Below are 23,123 nucleotides of genomic sequence, written 5' to 3' on the forward strand. Positions count from 1 at the left end.
TTCTTTATTAAAATAAAATAAAATAAAATAAAAGTGAAAAATAAAACAAATAAAAGTGAAAAACGAACTTAAACAAAAAAGAAAGGTTGGTTGTAAGGGGCCTGAAATTATTTTGAAACACCCGCCCCGTCCCCGTCTATGTGAAAAAAACATAAGTATTTTAATTTATCACTGAACTGATTTATTTTTGCAAACGAAGTTCCGAGCTGAGATTGTTCAATTACACGTGTTGTTTGTTTAACAATTCTAAATTTATTATTCTAATTTCAAAGGATTAAGGAAATAAAAAAAAATGTATAAAGATATTTTTGAGCCAAAAAACTCAACCGTATAAAAGCTGAATATTTCTGTGAAGTTATTTTAGTATTACAGTTTTTGTAAGACGACATACCGCTTAGATTAGTTCAAAATGTTCCAGTTTGACATTTCCATTTTCGGTCTCATAAGCTTTTTGGCAGTTATTTCATGCAGTTTTGGGGCATCGCTTATAGGCAATGATGGCTCTATTCGCTTTGAAGGCATTCCGTTAGTGAATGTACAAGATAATATTATAAATGATGTAACAGGCAAGAACGGGATAATAAGTGGTAACATATTGGATGGAGTTTTAAGCGGAATACAAGGTGATTAAATATATTTTTTAAAGTGAACTTTTGATTGCTAAAGGTTTGCATGACATTTTAGGCAAGGACCGCTTACTTGGCACTGGTGACCTTTTGGGTGGCGTACTTGGCGAAGACGGAATTGTAGGAGGCTTACTAAGCGGTGATCTCTTGGGTGACTTACTAGATGGCGACCTTTTGGGTGGGTTACTAGATGGTGACCTTTTGGGTGGCTTACTTGATGGTGACCTTTTGGGTGGCTTACTTGGTGAAGACGGACTTGTAGGTGGTTTACTAGGGGGTGACCTTTTGGGTGACTTACAAGGGGACGACCTTTTGGGTGGGTTACTAGGAGGTGATCTTTTAGGTGACGTGTTAGGGGGTGACCTTTTGGGAGGTTTCCTAGGCGAAGATGGTATTTTAGGTGGCCTACTTGGTGATGAAGGTCTTTTAGGCGGCCTGCTTGGTGATGAGGGTCTTTTAGGTGGATTACTAGGAGGTGATCTTTTGGGTGGCGTACTTGGCGAAGACGGAATTGTAGGAGGCTTACTAAGCGGTGATCTCTTGGGTGGCTTACTTGATGGTGATATTTTGGGTGGCACACTTGGTGAAGACGGACTTCTAGGTGGCTTACTAGGGGGTGATCTTCTGGGTGATGTTCTTGGTGGCATACTTGGTGAAGACGGAATTGTAGGAGGCTTACTAAGCGGTGATCTCTTGGGTGACTTACAAGGGGGCGACCTTTTGGGTGGGTTACTAGATGGTGACCTTTTGGGTGGCTTACTCGATGGTGACTTTTTGGGTGGCTTACTTGTTGGTGACCTTTTGGGTGGGTTACTAGATGGTGATCTTTTGGGTGGCATACAATAACGAATAGGTGAAATAGATATTATAACTAACTCCATTTGTGGATGACACCCTCGGTCATGTTTTTTTTTTAATGGAAAATGAAAGGTTCAATAATGTTAAATATGTAAATGTAAATTTATAAACAAAAATAAATAAAAAATGTTAAATACTGCAAATGATTTCCAGTTGCATCGTTTTTGTTGATTATTACTTTGAAAAACTTATTTTTGACATAACGGTTACTAAGGTTTTCAAGATCATAAAATGTCCATTAAAATTCAAGCCCAAAAATCATCTTTGTATAACTAATGGTGTGGAAGATATTGGTTTTTTAAACATTGTCAATTTTTTTCGAAATTGACTTAGCAAAGATTTTTGAGCATAAAATACATTTTAGAGTGCAAAACAATGGTGTAATTGTGTGATGTATTTTGCAGACCGTTATCCGTTTAAAAGCTGGTAGAGGGCTATATGCTTAACGTCCTCACTCCTCAACACATCTATGGGTTCGTTTTTCTCTCCGAGTATGTCCTAAAAATGCTGGCTTAAAGAGCTGGCTTATGTGGCTGTAAGATTTCAATTTGGTCGAGGTTGGAATTTAGATGAACCTTCAGTATGTTTGTCGGCTAGAAGTTTGGTTGAATATTCAAGAGTTCGATTGGAGTTCGGTGGAACTAGATCTCCCTGCCCAGGCGCCAATTGTGATGCTTTTTACAAAAGATGAGGTAATTATGGGGAGTAAAAGAAAAAATGAAACCTACTCAACTTATCGAAGCCAGAGTGTATAATGTCAATAATTTTAACAATAACCATTTGACTTAAGAAAAAAATACGTCTGGCTTGCAAGATAGGATTTAGGTACGGTTATTTATTACATGTTTAAGTACACTGGTCTACAAGGAAATCCTCCTTTTAATACAACCATTATTTTCTAAAGGAATTTTGTGATTCTTTAATGCGTAAATCTCAAAATCCTGACGTGATTTACTTCGGATTCGAACTCAGCACATCAAAAATCATAAGAAAAGTATACTTTTGCTTTACAAAACACGTAAAAATTTTTTTTAATGTATTTTATTATAGTTTTCCTAACATATTTCACTTTTCCTGAATCTAAAAGGGCTATATTCCACAAGCTACCCATTAAAAAAAAAAAAAATGGTAAGTGCTAGAATTTTTCTGAAACCAGATTTAGATTCAGGAAAGTCAAATCTCTCATAATTTCAAAAAATTATTTGAAGGAGAAAACAAAGATACATTTTGCAGACCAGTGTTATTAAAGAGTTCAAAAATATTATTACAAAGGCTTTAACTTTCCGAATTTTAAACTACATACAATTTTTTAATAAACCGCTAATAACGTTTACACAGATAACTATAAATTTCAATGAAAAAAATCCATGAACTGTTGTATTCCTTCGCTATTAGCTGTCATAACTTCCATCAGGAACAAACCTCCAGCTAATCCTTCTAACACCAACAACAATTGAAATGCACCCATAATTTGTTGCAATGACATCACATTATCGACTTCTCTATATCGATGAACTGAGTCTTTCTTTTTAATATTATCACCAACCACCTTGTCGTAGATTTTCTTCAAATGTCCATAATCAATCATTTGTTTAATCCTTTTATTAAGGACTTCGGTAAGAAATGAAAATTTTGGCATATAAATGCAAATTATATTATAAAGTACTGGCTTTTTGATCGAAATATACCGCTGATATCGTGTTGGGTCATCCTTATGCTCAATCAATGGTTCAGCTAGAGTTAACAAGGCAAACTTTCCCTGATGCCTATCGAACTCATCGAAAATCTCCAAAAATGAAACATTAACGAATAACAACTTCATTGGTAGTAATTCAGCAAAAGGCTTCAATACACTGCGATATGATGTTCTAGCTATGAATGTGTATTCAGCTGCGATTGCTCCTTCCAAGTCATTGGGCACTGGTTTGCGAGGTCTTGAATGCATGAAACGAAATATCGAACCTTCATAGGAACTTCGAAGGATCAAAATGCTGAATAACCAAGAGAGGATATGGATTCTTGTTGAATATCGGGCGAAGCTGAATAATCCATGAGTGATGTTTTTCCATGCAGCTTGACCAATCCATTTGGTAGTGAGGACTATCAACAGAGTGACCCAAGTTGAATGGTCAAATGGAAATAGTAAAATCTCAAAGGAACTAAACTCTTTGGGTCTATTGACTATAATCACAAGATAAGTTGACAAATAATCCGTTGTTGCAGCAAATCTGGATTTTCGCTGTTGTGTGCAAACAGAACCTCCCAGCATTAAATCTCCTTTACCATCATTTAGCTGAAAAGAAAAGGTTTTTAAAAAACAGCAATCATTTTCAAGACATTTTGATAACACCTACAATTTGAAAAGCTCCAGTTACTGAACCATTTTTATAAATTTTTCCCGTACTTTCAGGAGCCTGTTTAATTTGAAATGAAAAATTCAAACTAGCAGCCAAATCGTTCAAAAATAATCTATCGAATCCCGAGACATCTTCGCCATCTATAACCACAAATGGAGGTTCATCGGAGAATACTGCAACTAAAGGACATTTCCAAAAATTATCAATTTTCAAAGGAAACGGTGGCTTATCCCATTCAAAACTTCCATTGCTGAAACGATTGTAGATTATTGGTGTTTTATCACGACATTTTTTCTCCGAAAATGGATAATATGTGTAAATTGTGACGATTCCGCTGGAATGTTCAACTAGGACATTTACGTGAACAATGAGACTTTTAAAACAAAAATCCATAATTTGATTCAACGTTTGTTGCAAGTTGTATTCCAATAGGTTTTGTAGTGGAAGAATAACATAGTAGAATTGATATATACCGGTAACGTCAATAGCATGACTTCGTTGACCATCAATCAAGAGCCTTAGAAAGTAACAAAAAAATATAATGCAATATTGAAACTGATTTACTAAATAAATTATTTAGTAATTTTATAAATCTAATAAATGTAAGAAATAGATGCTGTTATAAGATTTGGTATTGAAAAATTAAAAGTTACAGAGCCAAAATAAGTAAATCATCAGTGGACCATTCAAATGGAAAATGATCACATATTATATCTCGACTGAAAAGGTAAAGTATCTTAAGTCGACTTAAGATGTTTCGCGTTTTTTTGTTGAACCTCAGTGCCATCCTAATGGCCTACAATTCTGACTTATCGGCATCTTTCTATCTCACCCCTTTGCTTTTTTATGCACAAAAACAATTTCATCTTATGTTCAAAAAACACATATTAAAAACCTTAAGTAGACTTAAGATTATATTGGGTTAAGACTTTTTTTTATTATTGTAAAATTTTAAATTATCTCATGTTGACTTAAGGTATTTTCGTGCGTTCAAGCAGAAACAAAAAGTCATCCTTAAGTTGACATAAGATAAAATATTTTAGGAAATTCCGAAAGAATGTGGAAAGGCAAATCATCTTATGTCAACTTAAGATTTTGGAAATTAATATAAAATACAATTTATAGAAAAGCCAAACTATCTTAAGTCATATTTTTCCTTGTAACGGGAAAATATTAAAAATATCTTTTTGAAATATGTAAATTTAATAAAAAAGATCATAAAATTTGACATCTACATTTTTTATACAATATCTATACTTGAAAGAATTTTTGGGAGGCAGCTTTAAGTGTTTTTTTGCTCTCCTGAAAAATCATCAAAATTAACATAAGATACTTTACCTTTTCAGTCGAGATATATTTGTAAAGAAGAGGTGAGGCATATGTATGTACGCTCACAATTTTTCGTTTTAAATCAAAACAGTTTAAAAATGAAATTACTCGATTAAACAATTTTAAATAACTACTATTTGTAAGATTTTATTTTTCTCAAAATCGGCGTCAACGCTTTGGTTGCAAAATTTTTTTTATCTTAATTTCTCCCAAACCACTTATTCAGTTTTTTAATAAAATACCATTTATTTTTATATATGTAATTGATATAAAAAGAAAGGGAATACCAGATTTAATTTTTTTTTTTTTTTCAAAAATTATTCCAATGAAAGCATTTCTTTGTAGTTTTGACCTCCCAACCCAGTATCCCCTAAACCTTTTTTTGAAAATCGGTTTTTTTCAAAAAATTGTTTCAAAAAATTTTTCAAACGTAAACTTGGTATGCCAATTAAATTAATTAATAATTCAACATTTAAAAACAAAGTTTCAAAATTTTTAACGACCCGTTTTAAGAAAATGTAGCTATAAGGCGCGTTTTCCAAAAATGAAGAAAAAATGAAGAATGAACTACATTTTCCGCTACTTTTTTTTTTAGAGAATTCTACATGCAAATAAGAGGTGTCAAACATATCGCCCATTTACTTAAATACTGTCGTAACTTAAAAATCACGGGTTATGAGCTATTAATGCAGAAGTTATTGGAATAAAGTAGTCTTTAATCCTGCGAAATCACAGCGAAATAGAAATAATAAATTAATAAATAAAAAATACATACAAAAAAGAAAAAGTTTCTCTCAAAACATATTTAAAGCTTTAAACCCTATCTATCTAACTTTTACCAAGCACACAACTCCATCAATCAACCAAGTTCTATTAGCAAGAGTCCTTTTTATCAAAAACTAATATATGTACCTACTCGTATTATTCAATTTTAATGATTTGAAACATAAAATAATATTATAAATTTAATCAATTTACTGTCTTGAAAGTTATTCCTTTAAAATTCTCTGAAAGGTATTAAAGTTCTCGAATTCCAAAGTCGTACCCCAGCAATAAAAAATTGTCGCTCCGAAGTTTGATAGACGGGGTTGATATTAGGGTCAGCGCTGCCTCCCTAAAGACAATTGAGCGCAGTATATGTATTTCAGAAAAAAGTACAGTAGATTGCAGATATACCGCAGTAGATTTTAAAATACCCAAAACTAAATTCAAATCATAGAAATACATTTTATTTATGAATAAAAACATAACATAAAATGGACGTGCTTACAACAATAATTGGTTAGGTATTAAATTTTATAAAAGATAAGTAGCTTCGATTTTCATGGGAAACCGACGAAGTTATGAATACCAGATTTACGCGCGTCAAAGCTACGCAAAACCAAAATTACGAAAAACCGAAGTTATGAAAGATCGAAGTTATGAAAGACGGAAGTTACGAAAAACCGAAGTTATGAAAAACCAGAGTTATGAACATCAAAGCTATGAAACGTGGTTTTTGGGTTGGCAACCATGAGATGAAGGATATACGGGAGGAAAGTACCAAAAAGCTAGAGCGTATAGGTTGATTCAAGGCAAGAAAAAAATTGTACAGGTCGGGGATTTTCTAAAAATATGACTTATTTTGAAAAAAAAAAAAATTATTTAATATCAACGGTTACACCAAAAGTAACGTACTGTACGTTTTTGTAAAGCCAAAAACTATATCTTTTAATATGTTTTAATAGATTAGACACCCCCGTCCTTCATTTCATGGTTGCCAACCCAAAAACCACGTTTCAGAGCTTTGTTGTTCATAACTCTGGTTTTTCATAACTTCGGTTTTTCATAACTTCGGTTTTTCGTAACTTCGGTCTTTCATAACTTCGGTCTTTCATAATTTCGGTTTTTCGTAACTTCGGTTTTGCGTAACTTTGTCGCGCATAACTGTGGTATTCATAACTCTAAAACAAATCAAAAATAGTATAATTAGAGTTTTCGTAAAAAGAGAAATAAAACTAAGTGGATTTATGTAATACCATTTTCACTATCCCACTACCAATTATATAACAACTTACAAGTGCTATTATTATTTCTGTAAAGCTTGAATTGGATATGGTTCTTAATATTATTTTAGGTCTTAACTTATACATATGATAATTCAAGATTTTGTAAAACTTCCAAAAATGATTTTTAATTATTTCTTAAGAAAATTAGAATTCATATTTCCTCTAAGAATCTTGCTGGCACTAACGACTATTATTTATCACTGTCGATAAATATCAAACATAAATGATGCACCTGTATCTACATATTGGAATAGAGGTCACACATTTTTTTAAGACCTACCTTAAAGCATCAAATGTTTCCACAAACATAATTCGCGTATGAATTTGATAAGGTGAAGTTTTATACGAATTATATCGCAATTCCACTGTTGTATTATGTTCAGTATTTGTTTCCAAAAATTTATCAACTGCATCTCCAAAATACCCTTTCACCATTTTATGCGATTCCGATTCAATACTCAATCGAATAGTTCTTTTATAATTGAGATTTTCAAGGGCAACTAAACTCTGAAGACATTCGGCCAATTTGTTTTCTAAACTAACTAATTCTAAACAAAAAGTTGGATTTAACAATGTCAAGAAATTACAACACAAAACAATCCAAAACTGTCCCATTTCTTAGGACTTTTAAAGTTCAACTAAAATGTGATATTTCGTTAAGCCAATGCTAAAGCCAAAAGCAAACAGATTCATATTTATTATATTGCAGTTGTTTGGAGTTTTATGAAGTTTTGTATAAAGACCACTTGTAGACCAAAGACTAATTTGACTTCATTACAATCCTCGCACTGATTTGGATTTGAAATAGTTCGTGTCGAATAAGTTGCAGTTTTACTCATTACCTGTTTCATATTTTTACTTTTTTTTAGGATTTTTGAAAAAACGAAATTTAATTTTCTTAAGAAAAATTGTTAAAAAGTTAGCATTGATTAGGGCAAGCTCAGAAATTCAGTATTCCTAATATTACCAATATTTTTGAAAAAAAAAATATAAAAATGCAACCCAAATTCCTTTACTATAATTAGAATGCAAATGTTTTGCAGTGTTTACTTTTTAAAAGGAAAACAAGACTTCCATTCAGCGATTCAGTTCTCAGATGTTTGTGATAAATGTACGACGACAGACGACCGACCCGACACAACGCACGGTTTGTAGACTTTTGTAGTGGTAATTACTCGGTTTTTTTTTTTTTTAATTTTATAGTCTCGTTAACAAAAGACCTAGATCCTTTCACAGGATATTCAAAAATGTAAACACTTGCAAAGGACATACCTCCATATGGTATGGACTATATATATGTGGAATGTGGATGGGCAATAATACGGATGATGGCGTTATGTTGAAATAATTTCAATTCAGTTCCGCTAGTCAAACAAACATTTATTATTTGTGTTTATTTAAGCGGCTTCGTTAAATAAACTGGATGTCATGTTGTTATAAATTGTCAGTAATAACTTAAGTGGTATCCTTTGTCAGTTATCGGGCTCATCGCTTGTTAATTGAAAGATTTGTTAAAGTCCTCGATGAATAATGAAAAAATCTTCAACCAAGTAGGTAAGGACACTTACTTGGGTGGAATAGTTGCAGGTATAATACAAACGAAATAAAACGAATGGGTGACACGTACTTGCTCTTGACATAGAACAACTTCGATTTTTAAAACGGTTTATTTAAAAAAAAATGTTAACTAAAAAATAAAACAATTTAAAAACAAAAATTTGAGGAACTGTATAAGGGGCTACAGCCTAAACGGATTAGCCAATTCATTTCAAGCTTGGTACATATATAGCAGTTTTCGGAAACTGTTTTAGTTTTTGGAATTCATTTTAACGGTAAGTAGCAGTGGCGTATTAAGGGGGGAGGGGGGCTCAGGGGGCTCAAGCCCCCCCCCCCCCAAGCCTTCAAGATCATGTTATTATTTAGCTGAATTCATCATAATGTACATGATTAACTAAAACTTGTTCGTAAATCTTAAAGATTTAAATGCAGCTCAGATGCTCGAGCCCCCTCCAAAGTCTGAAACGGTTGTTGCTTGTGTTTGTTTGAAAAAGAGCCTTACCTGATGTTGAGGGTTGGCGTACATTTTTTTCTGATTTTAGTCCAATTCGGAATTCTTCAGATAATTTTTTTAGTATTTTGACGTCGAATTAATCATCACCGTTAAATTTTGCAAAATTGCTTATGCAACCTCAAAACTCCGTATTTTATCATCCTAAGAATATCTACTTTTTTTTCCAAAAAAAAAAATTTATCTCAAATATATTGAAAGTATAAATTTTTGATATTCCAAAAATTAGTGGTCAACAGTACTATTGGTTGTTCATGTTCAAAACAGCAGTAATTTCACTTTAGAAATAAAATAAAAATGGATGATCTTTCAGTTTGGAGAGTTCTAAGCAATTTCGAAGTTTTCGAAATCGATCGAAATGAAATATATTATGGTATTTCACGTCACGTGAAATTGAAAAGTGATTTCAAATCACTTTCGGTCGTATTGCGGACCATGGGTGTTTATATCGAAAATATTGAAGTATATAGCTCAAAAACTAGACGTAATAGAAATAAAACTGTAAACACTTTTGAATTCAGCACATGACAAAGTTTGAACGAAGTAAAGTGTTTTTTAGAGATGACTCAACTCCTTGTGGACACAAGAATTAGAAAAAAAAAATACCGGGTACTTTGAATGTAGAAGGAGGAGACAGTAGTACGAAGCTGTCGAGAACAGTAAAATGCTTCTATACCAGTTTCAGTATCGCAGCACAGCGCTTCACTCTCGATCAAAGATGAATAAAAAAGATAGAAAAATTTTACATATAGGTGAATTTACCCTCTGAAAAATTTTTCAAAAATTTTCCAGCCCCCTTCAAATTTTTTTTCGGGATACGCAACTGGTAAGTAGGTACCTGTCATATACCGCTTCTGGAAAAGTTTAAGTTTCTGAAAAATGACTGCTACGATGTTGCTTAAAAAAGTAAAGCAATAAGTTTTAGACAAGATTGTATTTGTGATGAAAAGAGTTTTTTTTTTTTCAAAAATTGTTATTAACGGTACATCTCATAGAACTGTTTTTTAAATTTCTGAATATTATCCAAAAATCTAGTTCAATTTTAACGAATTTTTTTTGTGTAAAAGCATTTACACACACATACTTTATTGCCTTAATATAAATCAAAAATAAAATTTTGGATTCAAAAAAATAAAATCTTATTTTTGTAAAATCAAATTTTCGAAAACTTGAACTTCTTTGAAATTTTTTTTTTAAGTGGTGATTGATAATAACACTACAAAATGGCATACCAACTTTATTTTAAAACTTTTTTTTTCTCAAAAATGTAATTATAAAAAATTTGTTTAAAAAAAATGTATCTAAAAATGCATCTTTATAAAAGATGGAGCTAACTTTTTTCCTTTGAAAAACGAATTTTATGTTTTTTTTCATATATATTTACTATAATATTTTATTATAAAAGTCTTGAGTTCTAGGAGCAAGTTAGTGCTGTGCAACAAAGTCGTGCATTTTATTTTATTTAAAAGGTAGGACCTTATGTACTACAAAATACGAATAGGTATTTCTAAATCAAAATCGGAAGTGTCGTATTTGTGAAAAAAAAAAACTTTTTTTTCAGTCATATCCATAAGGTTATTACCTTTAATTTTGAACCTAAATAAAAATTATTTAAATTTCTTACCATGAATGCCCTTTCTATGTTAGCAAGTCAAATTATTCTGTATTAATAAAATGCACGACTGTAGTACGTAGGTACTTGCTATTTTGAAAAGTAGCTTAGAATATTTTTAAAGTTCAATATAATTTAATAAGAAATTTAGTATTTTTTAAAAATAAAATACAATTTTTTATTAAACTAACCAAAAAATATTTTTTAAATGATTTTTCCATCAAATGTCAAAGAATTTTTAGAAAAAAAAACGAAATTTTTGGAATGTTTTTTTTTTAAGTTTTTTGTATATACCTAAATATTTTCATAAGGTTTCAAAAAAAAAAAAAAAAAATTAGTATGCCATTTAAAGGCAACTAGCTATAAATCGAAAAACAGAAACCATAATTTCAAGAAACTTCATTGGTGTTTACAACTACAAAAATTCTGTTGGCTTATCGCCGCCGATTATGAGTAAAATTATTAGGTTGTTTTCTTTTGATAATCTTTGAGCAAGTTTCTTCTCAAAGTCAAATACTGCCCTTCACAATTATGTCAGCACCGGTCAAGTCCGAGTGCACGAGACTAGTATACCCGGTTTTGTTACCGTTAGGAAGTAAATTACCCGTCCGTATCTATGCCCAATTTCCACAAAATTTACTCGTCACACTTTTGAACTTTGTCTTAAAATTGGTAGTTCATTCTATCTCGCTAGTAATAAAGTGTTAGTAACAGTGGCGTACGTTGAGTCGCCGGAGCATCGGGGCAAGACTAAATTTAGGGCCCCTTTGATATTTGGGGGCCCCTTAGATACAAAAAAAAGTACGTATACGCCATACATTTTTTTTTTATGGCTTATTTAATTTTAGGTTTATTTTAATATTTAATATTTTCGTAATGCACTTTGCTATACTTACTTAAAATTTCTATCATAAAAGTAGTAAATACTTGTACTAGGGGCATCAAAAATACGGGGTTCCTGAAAAATTAATTTTTGGGACCCTTCATATAAAATTTTTGGAGCCCCGAAGTCATATTTTTTGGGGTTCCTAAGTAATATTTAGAAATCCATCAACAATTGTAATTTAATTTAAAAAAAAAAAATTTTAATTTAATTTTTTTTGAAGTAAAGGCTTTTAGGGCCCCAGTCCTAAAGTTGTTTTTTGCTTTTTTGGGCCCCCTAATGTTTTATTTGTGGTTGCAAAGATTTTTCAAGTAATATTTTTTGGGGTCCTAAGATAAAATTATAATTTTCCTTTTAAAAAAGTAACCTTTTTATTAAATCAATACACATATATTGTGTGGCTACCAATGGATTAAACATTACACTAATGACAAAATTTGTTTCCCTTGAATCCGAAGTGATTCAAATACATTTTAATTTACTTCGTTACTCAATTTATGCTAACAGTTTCCTTCTCTGCATTGTCTCCAGTGGGGGCCCTATAGTCGGTCGGGGGCCCCGGGGCGCGGCCCCGCTTGCCCCAAGAGAGTGTACGCCCCTGGTTAGTAATAACTTTTTATTTCAAAACATCTCAATCATTAAAATGTCAAATTTCAACAAATTTTGGATTCAAAGTTTTACTATAAATACTTTTTTCCTATTTTTTCCCCACACTATTCATAAACTTTCATTTCAAGTTGTGCATAAATCTTTTCATTTATTTCTGCAACAAGTGAAATTTCTTTTGCATTCTTCATTCTTAAATAGGCGCATAATATTTCTTCAAGCTTAACTATCCAACTTACTATGTCAGCCTTTTGTATGCACGTATTTATATGCACAGAAATCCTTAATATTCATAGTTTGCTTCACAAGAAGATCTATAGCATGTGTTGAGAATACAAAAGCAAACAAAGTGCAGAATTACTCCAGTCAGCAGCAATTGTACACGGAGAAAAAAATTTAAAAAAAAAAAAAACAATTTTTAAAATAAGGGATGAAAAATACAAAAAATAAAAAAACCGTAGTGAAATTATTTAAAATTATAAGTTTTTGAAGTTATACTTCTTATGGGAGGGTGGGTATGAAAATTTACTTTTTGACAAGAATGTCAAAGGGATTATGACGCGATCAACCTGGGTAGCAGGGCTGTCGTTTTACCTTTGGAGTAGGCAGTACTTTAGTATTTAAAAATGCAGTACGCCGCAGTACGGCAAACATAAAACACACAACACGTTGCAAGTAATATGTTTCATGTGGCAAGTTGCATGTGGCAAGTTGTATGTGGCAAGTTGCATGTGGCAAGTTGCGTGTGGCAAGTTGTATGTGGCAAGTTGCCTGTGGCAAGTTGCCTGTGGCAAGTTGCATGTGGCAAGTTGCATGTGGCAAGTTGCATGTGGTAATTTACAAGTTGCCAGCTTTGCAAAAAGCTCACATTTCAGCTCAGCTCACAGCTCAGCTCAAATTTGAGCTAGGTACCATAGCTTAGCTCATTTGAGCTGAGCTGAAAGTGAGTGCCCCAACTTCCAACGCCTATATCTCGGAATTTTGAAGAAAATGAAAAAAAAATTGTTTGATGCCAAAAAGTAGCGGGGACTCTAACCTACATTTGGGTACAACTCTCATCCCTGTAGGTCCACGCGTTCTCAAACCGGGAGAACTTAAAAGTAAAAAAAAAATAGGCACGATTCTGAAAAAATAGGCATGATGTGGCGGTTTAACATGGAAGGCGATTTTTTACAAATCTGACAATGTGCAAAGCGTAGGCCCATGACACAAGCTATCATTAAGCATCACTCCCAAAAATTGCTCTCAAGCGGTTTAGCTTCCAGGAGCGTTCAAAGATTCGGGGATTTTTCGAAAAAAAATTTTACCCCAACTTTCAAACGCGATTTTCTCGGAATTTTGAAAAAAATCGAAAAACCGGATTTTACCACTATCGGGTGCTGAGAATATAACCTTTCATATGGCACCACTCCCCTGTCTCTAGATCAAAGCGTTCCAACGCCTATATCGCGGAATTTTGAAGAAAATGAAAATAAAATTTTTGATGCCAAAAGGTAGCGGGGACTCAAACCTACATTTGGGTACAATTCCCATCCCTGTAGGTCCACGCGTTCTCAAACCGGGAGAACTTAAAAGTAAAAAAAAAATAGGCACGATTCTGAAAAAATAGGCATGATATGGCGGTTTAACATGGAAGGCGATTTTTTTAAAAATCTGAAAGTGTGCAAAGCGTAGGCCCATGACAAAAGCTATCATTTGGCATCACTCCTAAAAATTGCTCTCAAGCCGTTTAGCTTCCAGGAGCGTTCAAAGATTCGGGGATTTTTCGAAAAAAAATTTTACCCCAACTTTCAAACGCGATTTTCTCGGAATTTTGAAAAAAATCGAAAAACCGGATTATACCACTATCGGGTAGCTGAGAATATAACCTTTCATATGGCACCACTCCCCTGTCTCTAGATCAAAGCGTTCCACGCCTATATCGCGGAATTTTGCAGAAAATGAAAATAAAATTTTTGATGCCAAAAGGTAGCGGGGACTCAAACCTACAACTCCCATCCCTGTAGGTCCACGCGTTCTCAAACCGGGAGAACTTAAAAGTAAAAAAAAAAATAGGCACGATTCTGAAAAAATAGGCATGATGTGGCGGTTTAACATGGAAGGCGATTTTTTAAAAATCTGACAATGTGCAAAGCGTAGGCCCATGACACAAGCTATCATTTAGCATCACTCCTAAAAATTGCTCTGAAGCGGTTTAGCTTCCAGGAGCGTTCAAAGATACGGGGATTTTTCGAAAAAAAAATTTTACCCCAACTTTCAAACGCGATTTTCTCGGAATTTTGAAAAAAATCGAAAAACCGGATTGTACCGGAATTTTTTTTATGATAAAAAAAGAAATATTTTACTAAAAAAATAGAAATATATTTACCATTAAAAAAACCAAGAGAAAAGATCACGAAAAATTATCTGTCTTATTTATAAAAATATCCATGTGTTAAAATAATTCCATTAATAACTAGAACCAAACATCTTAAGCTATGGTGTTTTATAAAAGTTTAAAATATCTTCATATTTCATTGTACTTTCCAAATAAAAATCAATGTATCCTCTCACAAATCACAGCTCAGCTCAGCTCACCGACAGCTCAGCTCACCCAACGGCTCAGCTCAACCATCAGCTCAGCTCAAATGAGCTGAGCTATGGTACAAAGCTCAAAAGTGAGCTAGCTCAAAATTTGAGCTGAGCTGTGAGCTGAGCTCAGCTAACTTTTGAGCTTTGTGGCAACCCTGCAAGTTCCATATTGCTACTACTAGTGCTGAACCGCACAACATGAGTAAATTTCACAGAATAAATTGAAAACTACATGGACGCAAGGAGGATGAAAGAATTAATTTATTGTTCACTTGATAAAAATGTAAAAAAACGAATTGTGGATTAATTAATTATTTAATAATAGAAGTTAAAAATATCAAATGAAATTCATTTACATATACCGAATGAGAAGTATAACTTCAGTCGCGTGTACATGTGTACACACACTCTTTTTTTTTTTTGTGAATCGAAAATATAAATAAAAAGTGAAATTTTGAAATTTTTTTCCAATATTTTTCGAAATTAAACTTTCCATTTCACAAAAATGTATCGAAATGAACAACCTACTAAAATTGTTTAATAAATTTATTTCTTTCAGTGCATTGTGTACCATAAGAGCTTACATGCAGGAACTTATATGCGTTAAAGTTGAAAAAAGCCTACAAAAGAGGAAAAAAAAAACAGTATTAAAATTCTTTAAATTGTAAATGGGCACTTGTTTACTTGTACCCGCCCTCTAGGCCCACGGAAGAGGGTTTTTTTTATACTCGTATTGTATGGAAAACATGTTTACCTATACAACTGTGTGGTTAAACATATATTTAAAAATGTTGTCAGCTTGGTGAATAGTAGATGGGTGGTGACTGGTGATGTGTAGTAGTAAGGTGGTGTATAAGAATGAAAGAAAGAAAATTGAAGGGATGATAGAAAAACAGGTAGTTGTTGATAAATGTAAGATGAGTAAACTTTTTTTAAGATTATTTTTTGCTGCTGCGGATCTGCACTTTAGATCTAAAATTTATTAAAAAAAAAATTACCTTTTTTTTCTTTTCTCATTTAATACAGTCAAATAAGGAGAAAAAAGGGGTAAATCTCGGAATGAATGAACCTAAAAAATTTGGTTTTGCGGACATGAGATTTTTTAGTTTTTCTACATAAGATATAGAATAACCAAACAAAGATAGAAACAAAAAAATTAGCCTATTAGCACTAATTCCAAGATTGTATCAGGATGTTTTTTAGTGCATATCCCAAAATTTCCCTTTTTTTAAAAAAATACCAATTTTTCATAGATATGAATGTTTTTTTCATTGCATTTTTTTATTCCTAATAATAATGGATATGAAAACCTTCATGCAAAATTTGGTTCCTCTACCATAACTTTTAAGGGTTTTTCGGTAGTAAGTTTGCAACTGTTATAATAATATGGGTTGACAGATGAAAAACTTTTTCCAGAGAAGTCAGATTGTCTTGATTTTAGATTTTTTGGAATCAGCATTAAAAAATACCTTGAAATCATGTATCATATGTGTATATAATACCATAGCCTATTTTTGAAAATCTCCATTTCGCGATTTGACCTTGAAATCGCGACAAGCGGACATGAGATTTTTCTAGACTTTTGAGATATGTTATAGAATTGCAAAAGGAAGATATTGAGCAAAAAAAAATTCTACTAACATTCATTCCGAGGTTAAACCCTTATTTGACTCGATTAATTATACCTATTTTTTTTATTCGAAAAGCTTGTAAAACAAATTATACCATTAAATTTTAGCTCAAAATATTTATATCACTCATGTTTCAGCGTAGTTGACAAAAAGAGCTAGAAGTTTTAGAACCCAATCAGTTTTCATAAAAAAAAAGCAAAAATATCAATCATTTTTATCTTCTCACGCAATTAAATTAAGTTTTTTCTTGAAAACCTGTATTAAATTTTATACCATAAGAAAGCTTATTATTTCACCTTTCATATGACGCTTCAATTATATTTTTATGATGCATACAAAAAAAGTTAGAGTTTTTTAAAGCCAACCATGTCGAAATTTCAAACTGAGAATACGATACTTCCCACACTGGTGGCTGGTCATGGGCAAAATATCTCCACAGGTGTTTTGAGGTATTTCTAAATTTTTGAAGTTATACTTCTTATGGGAGGGTGGGTATGAAAATTTACTTTTTGACAAGAATGTCAAAGGGATTATGACGCGATCACCCTGGGTAGCAGGGCTGTCGTTTCACCTTTAGAGTAGGCAGTACTTTAGTATTTAAAAATGCAGTACGCCGCAGTACGGCAAACATAAAACACACAACAAGTTGCAAGTTACATGTTTCATGTGGCAAGTTGCATGTGGCAAGTCGTATGTGGCAAGTTGCATGTGGCAAGTTGCATGTGGCAAGTTGTATGTGGCAAGTTGCGTGTGGCAAGTTGCATGTTTCAAGTTGCGTTTGGCAAGTTGCATGTGGCAAGTCGTATGTGGCAAGTTGCATGTGGCAAGTTGTATGTGGCAAGTTGCGTGTGGCAAGTTGCATGTGGCAAGTTGCGTGTGGCAAGTTGCATGTGGTAATTTCCATGTGGCAAGTTGCCAGGGTTGCAAAAAGCTCACATTTCAGCTCAGCTCACAGCTCAGCTCAAATTTTAGCTAGGTACATAGCTTAGCTCATTTGAGCTGAGCTGAAAGTGAGCGCCCCAACTTCCAACGCCTATATCTCGGAATTTTGAAAAAAATGAAAAAAAAATTTTTTGATGCCAAAAGGTAGCGAGGACTCTAACCTACATTTGGGTACAACTCCCATCCCTGTAGGTGCACGCGTTCTCAAACCGGGTGAACTTAAAGGTAAAAAAAAAGTTAAGCCCGATTCTGAAAAAAATAGGTATGATGTGGCGGTTTAACATGGAAGATGATTTTTTAAAAATCTGAGAATGTGCAAAGCGTAGGCCCATGACACAAGCTATCATTTGGCATCACTCCCAAAAATTGCTCTCAAGCGGTTTAGCTTCCAGGAGCGTTTAAAGATTCGGGGATTTTTCGAAAAAAAAATTTACCCCAACTTTCAAACGCGATTTTCTCGGAATTTTGAAAAAATCGAAAAACCGGATTATACCACTATCGGCTAGCTGAGAATATAAGCTTTCATATGGCACCACTCCCCTGTCTCTAGATCAAAGCGTTAAAACGCCTATATCGCGGAATTTTGAAGAAAATGAAAATAAAATGTTTGATGCCAAAAGATAGCGGGGACTCTAACCTACATTTGGGTACAACTCCCATCCCTGTAGGTGCACGCGTTCTCAAACCGGGTGAACTTAAAGGTAAAAAAAAAGTTAAGCCCGATTCTGAAAAAAATAGGTATGATGTGGCGGTTTAACATGGAAGATGATTTTTTAAAAATCTGAGAATGTGCAAAGCGTAGGCCCATGACACAAGCTATCATTTGGCATCACTCCCAAAAATTGCTCTCAAGCGGTTTAGCTTCCAGGAGCGTTTAAAGATTCGGGGATTTTTCGAAAAAAAAATTTACCCCAACTTTCAAACGCGATTTTCTCGGAATTTCGAAAAAAGTCGAAAAACCGGATTGTACCGGAATTTTTTTTTTATGATAAAAAAAGAAATATTTTACTAAAAAAAATAGAAATATATTTACTATCAAAAACACCAAGAGAAAAGATCACGAAAAATTATCTGTCTTATTTATAAAAATATCTATGTGTTAAAATAATTCCATTAATAACTAGAACCAAACATCTTAAGCTATGGTGTTATATAAAAGTTTAAAATATCTTCATATTTCATTATACTTTCCAAATAAAAATCAATGTATCCTCTCACCCATCACAGCTCAGCTCAGCTCACTTTACCTTCGCTCACCCAACAGCTCAGCTCAACCATCAGCTCAGCTCACTTTCAGCTCAGCTCAAATGAGCTGAGCTATGGTACATATCTCAAAAGTGAGCTAGCTCAAAATTTGAGCTGAGCTGCGAGCTGAGCTCAGCTCACTTTTGAGCTTTGTAGCAACCCTGCAAGTTCCATATTGCTACTACTAGTGCTGAAGCACACACAATTCTCATAAAATTACCATATCGCACATTTTATGCGCAATCATTTACTTTCGTTAACCATATATCGTACGTTCTGAACCACACAACATGAGTAAATTTCACAGAATAGATTGAAAACTACATGGACGCAAGGAGGATGAAAGAATTAATTTATTGTTCACTTGATAAAAATGTAAAAAACGAAGTGTGGATTAATTAATTTAATAATAGAAATTAAAAATATCAAATGAAATTCATTTATATATGTATACTGAATGAGAAGTATAACTTCAGTCGAGTGTACATGTGTACACACACTCTTTTTTTTTAATATAACATGGTGTAGCTTTTAGTAAATATACCTTTATGTGTGATATACCAAATGAAAGCTAATAATATCAGCATAATCAATAAAGTTAAACAAAATTTTTATCTGCTCTAGATCAAAAGAATGAACGTGTTGAAAAATAGAACATTATTTTACCGTTATCTCAAAATTGTAAATACAAAATTGATTGAAATTTTGCACAGTTATTGTCCTGTCTATCTACAGTATAAATTTCATTCTTTTATCTGTTGAAGAAAAAAAGATAAAAATGAAAAACTGTTACAAACGGTCAAAAAACTTGTTTTTTCCCTTTATTTGGTCAAAAATCATTTTAAAATACAATTAAATAAAATAAAATAAATAATATATTGTTCTATAAGTTTTAGATAAGTAGGTATTTTTCAAAAATTCATATTTCAAAACGCAGAGACTTAAAAAAATCCTTTTCAGACTCCTTACTTTTTTTTTATTATCTTTTTAATGAAGTTTTTCAAATTGTCAAAAAAAAATTTCCCCTACCTATATATTCACTACTTTGTCAAAAGTCTACCTAATGTTTTAGTTTTAGAAACCCATTTATTACTTGGTTTTGAATTTTTTTTTAATTTTTTAAATACCATTGTAAGTCTTGCAATGAATTTATCTATCGATTAAAAAAAAAAAATCAACTCTTTAAATTGTCGCGTTTAGAAAATAGCCAATTTTTTGTAATTTTATTTTACCCCTATTTATCCTATTAAATGATGAAATTTTCGAAAATTCTTCATTCGTATTCAATTTAAGGTTATTATCTTTCAAATAAGCTGTAAAAGATATTTGTATTTCTAATGGTTTATTTTCAATTTTTAATTGAAATTTTTCCGCACTGCGAAAAATTTCAAGTGGAATGGGAGAAAATGGCGTCACTTTTTTGTGGTGGCTGCAATGGTTCATCGATTAAGACGTTATCATGTCAAAAATAAAATTTAATTTCATTTAAAAAAAATCCGAAACTTTAATTTAAAATCCATTTCCTTCAAATTTTATTCTCATTTTAATCATAACACCAATTACACCAACCCAAATTGAGTTCATACATAACTTGGTACCTTAATAATTTTCAAATTCTTAACCTCTGCTTACCAAGATTTATAGGCACATAAAAATTATTTGTGTTTACGTAATAAAGTCTCTCAATTTTCTTGCAGTAATTTTGTATGGTACATACATATATAAAATCCAACACCAGAACGTCTTTGTTTTTTAGGAAGGAAGATTTTAATCATATGAAAAGCAACACAGGAGAATAATTTCAACAAATCCCATTGGCTCTCAATAATTAGCAATAAAATTCTCGTTAACTGTGCTAACGGTGAAGAAGTATAGTAACAAAGTAGGTAAATAGTAACAATTTAAAGATGCTTTATTTCTTAGTTCGTGTGTAACGTCTTTGATGTAAATTAACGACCGACTTGTATTTTCACCACTAAACTTTAAAAAAAGCTATTTTCAGCATCACTCCAGACATAGAGTCCAAAAATGACTTTGAAAATTTATTTCAGATTGAAAATTTATGAAACTGTAACAGTAAACTAAGAAGTGTAGATTCCATTTAGATCTACAAGATTGCCTGAAGAGTATGTATATATATTAAAAAAAAAAATATATGAAACAAAATTCTTTTATTAGTTTGAGATTGAAGTGCATGCACTTTCCTTTAAGTTATCACATCAATAGAATGTGGTGTCATCAGTACACTAAGATCCATCCTTCATGACAGTCGGTTAAGTTTTAATAACCTCTTTATTCGCAAAAAATAAAAATTTAAATTCAAGATATGTATTCCAAAAATATTCAAAATTTAACTTAAAAGTGGGGATTTTTTAAAAGTTGTTATAAATTCTGTTAAAAACTATTTAAAATTGAATTAAACATTTTCAAAACTATAATTTTAAGTAATTACAGTGAAATTACCAAAAAATTACTTTTCCGTCCAAATTTTAAAATAAAAAAAAAAGTTCAAAATGCGTCGGTGTTCAATTATTATGGAGAGATCAAATATTTCAAGGAATAGTTCAATAATTGGCACTCGACATTCTATGGTTGGACATCGAATGTCAATTTATATGCCCAATATATTTTTTACCACTTCAAGAGATCCCCACAAGGTAAGTGTCCATAGAATAAACGAGGCGTTGAGAAGGTGAAAAATGACAACTTAAATTAAGTGTAATTAGTTTCGAAGTTAGCTTAAGACAAAAAATAACATCATGTTGCAAAAATTTCAAAGCTCAGCAAAGAAATAATTTAAGCAATTATAAGGTAAGCGAAATTAAAAGTGGGAAACAATTTAAGAGAAATGATAACGTTTCGACTTAATTTAATAATCACGAGAAATTTAATGAAAGACCAAAAACATTAAATATTAAAAAAAAAAACAATGCCGAGGGTTTTGAAATTTTGTAAGTAATTTAATAATACGCCTACTTAGATGCTGTTTTTTTTTTTTTTTTTAGAAAAAAGTCGGAAATAAAGAAAACTGTTCCAAAAAATATTTTGTATTGAAAGATTTATTTATTTATTGTACCTTATAAAGTAAATTCCACGGTTTTCTGGAGGGAAAAGGATACACAGAAGAGAGCAACGTACCATTCTCCTTTAAAATCACTGAGAATAGCTTAAATTTTGTTTTAGTTTTAAGATTTTTCTGTATTTAAGATATCGCATATCTGTTCACTACGGTGTATGAGTGTTATTTTTTTTATTCATTAAATTTTATTTTATTCATAAATTTATTTTATTTGTTTTAAGGTTATTAACAATATATCGGTGAAAGATTAGAGTAAGTTTAGTGCATACATTTCTTTTATGATTAAAAGAACGAACGGTTTTATAAATTCAATGGCCCATTAATTTTTTTTGTTAAAATTGAGTTTTACTAAATTTGGGTTTATTAATAAGGGCCAATAACACTGGTCAACAAGGTTTTTGTAACAGACACCAAGATATACTTTTCTATAGGTTTTTTGGGTGCTGAGCTCGAATCCGAAGTCAGAACAATTCTACCACATCACGTTTTTGAGATAATCCCGTTAGAAAATCGAAAATGCTGCTTTTTTACCAGTTTTCGAGATTATTTCTTAGCTTTTGATTATTTGTTTTAAATAAATTTGTAACGGTTTCTAATAGAACTAAATGTTGTCTTTCTAAATCCGTTTAAATCTTTTAAAAATCTCTTATCTTCTTTGAGAAATCTAAAATTGAAATCAACGTGTTTGGTATATCTCATATTTATTTGCTTTTAATAATAAATCTCGAAATTTTCTTTGCCAATCGCTTTCAAATTTTGACACAACGTTTCATTTACATTCCAGTAAGTTCTTATCTTGTTTTTAACAAGAAAAAAAATTATATTTTTCTCACTAGTAATTATTTAGTATAAGTATCTGACACGGTCACGCTTTGATGTATCTCACTGCGATTCACCACCTTCGCAAATATAAAAACTTGCAAGATTCTAAATGAAACGTTGTGTCAAAATTTGAAAGCGATTGGCAAAGAACTTTTCGAGATTCGCTATTAAAAGTAAATAAACATGAGATATACCAAACACGTTGATTTCAATTTCAGATTTCTCAAAGAAGATAAGAGATTTTTAAAAGATTTAAACGGATTTAGAAAGACAACATTTAGTTCTATTAGAAACTGTTACAAATTTATTTAGAACAAATAATCAAAAGCTAAGAAATAATCTCGAAAACTGGTAAAAAAGCGGCATTTTCGATATTTTAACGGGATTATCTCAAAAACGTGATGTGATAGAATTTTTTTGACTTCGGATTTGAGCTCAGCACACCA

At 31.9% G+C, this 23,123-nt stretch overlaps 2 protein-coding genes across 3 annotated transcripts; one reads left to right on the forward strand and one right to left on the reverse strand.

Moving 5' to 3' along the window:
• Nucleotides 1-789: 789 nt before the first annotated feature.
• On the forward strand, nucleotides 790-1,472 carry LOC129910469 (uncharacterized). Its single transcript, XM_055987905.1, has 2 exons — nucleotides 790-808; nucleotides 877-1,472. Exons 1-2 carry the CDS (start codon nucleotides 790-792, stop codon nucleotides 1,470-1,472), a joined length of 615 nt encoding a protein of 204 aa, XP_055843880.1.
• Nucleotides 1,473-2,705: 1,233 nt separating this feature from the next.
• LOC129906112 (uncharacterized) lies at nucleotides 2,706-3,794 on the reverse strand. Of its 2 annotated transcripts, none has more exons than XM_055981750.1 (2): nucleotides 3,173-3,794; nucleotides 2,706-3,095 (listed from the first exon to the last, which is right to left on the reverse strand). In XM_055981750.1, exons 1-2 carry the CDS (start codon nucleotides 3,751-3,753, stop codon nucleotides 3,089-3,091), a joined length of 588 nt encoding a protein of 195 aa, XP_055837725.1. In that variant the 5' UTR covers nucleotides 3,754-3,794; the 3' UTR covers nucleotides 2,706-3,088. The 2 variants fall into 2 exon arrangements, with proteins under 2 accessions (XP_055837725.1, XP_055837724.1); XM_055981749.1 differs by having other exon boundaries at nucleotides 2,706-3,584; nucleotides 3,650-3,788.
• Nucleotides 3,795-23,123: the final 19,329 nt, after the last annotated feature.

Source organism: Episyrphus balteatus, chromosome 1, assembly GCF_945859705.1.
Source record: "Episyrphus balteatus chromosome 1, idEpiBalt1.1, whole genome shotgun sequence".
In the NCBI taxonomy this organism is placed as follows: Eukaryota; Metazoa; Arthropoda; class Insecta; order Diptera; family Syrphidae; genus Episyrphus; species Episyrphus balteatus.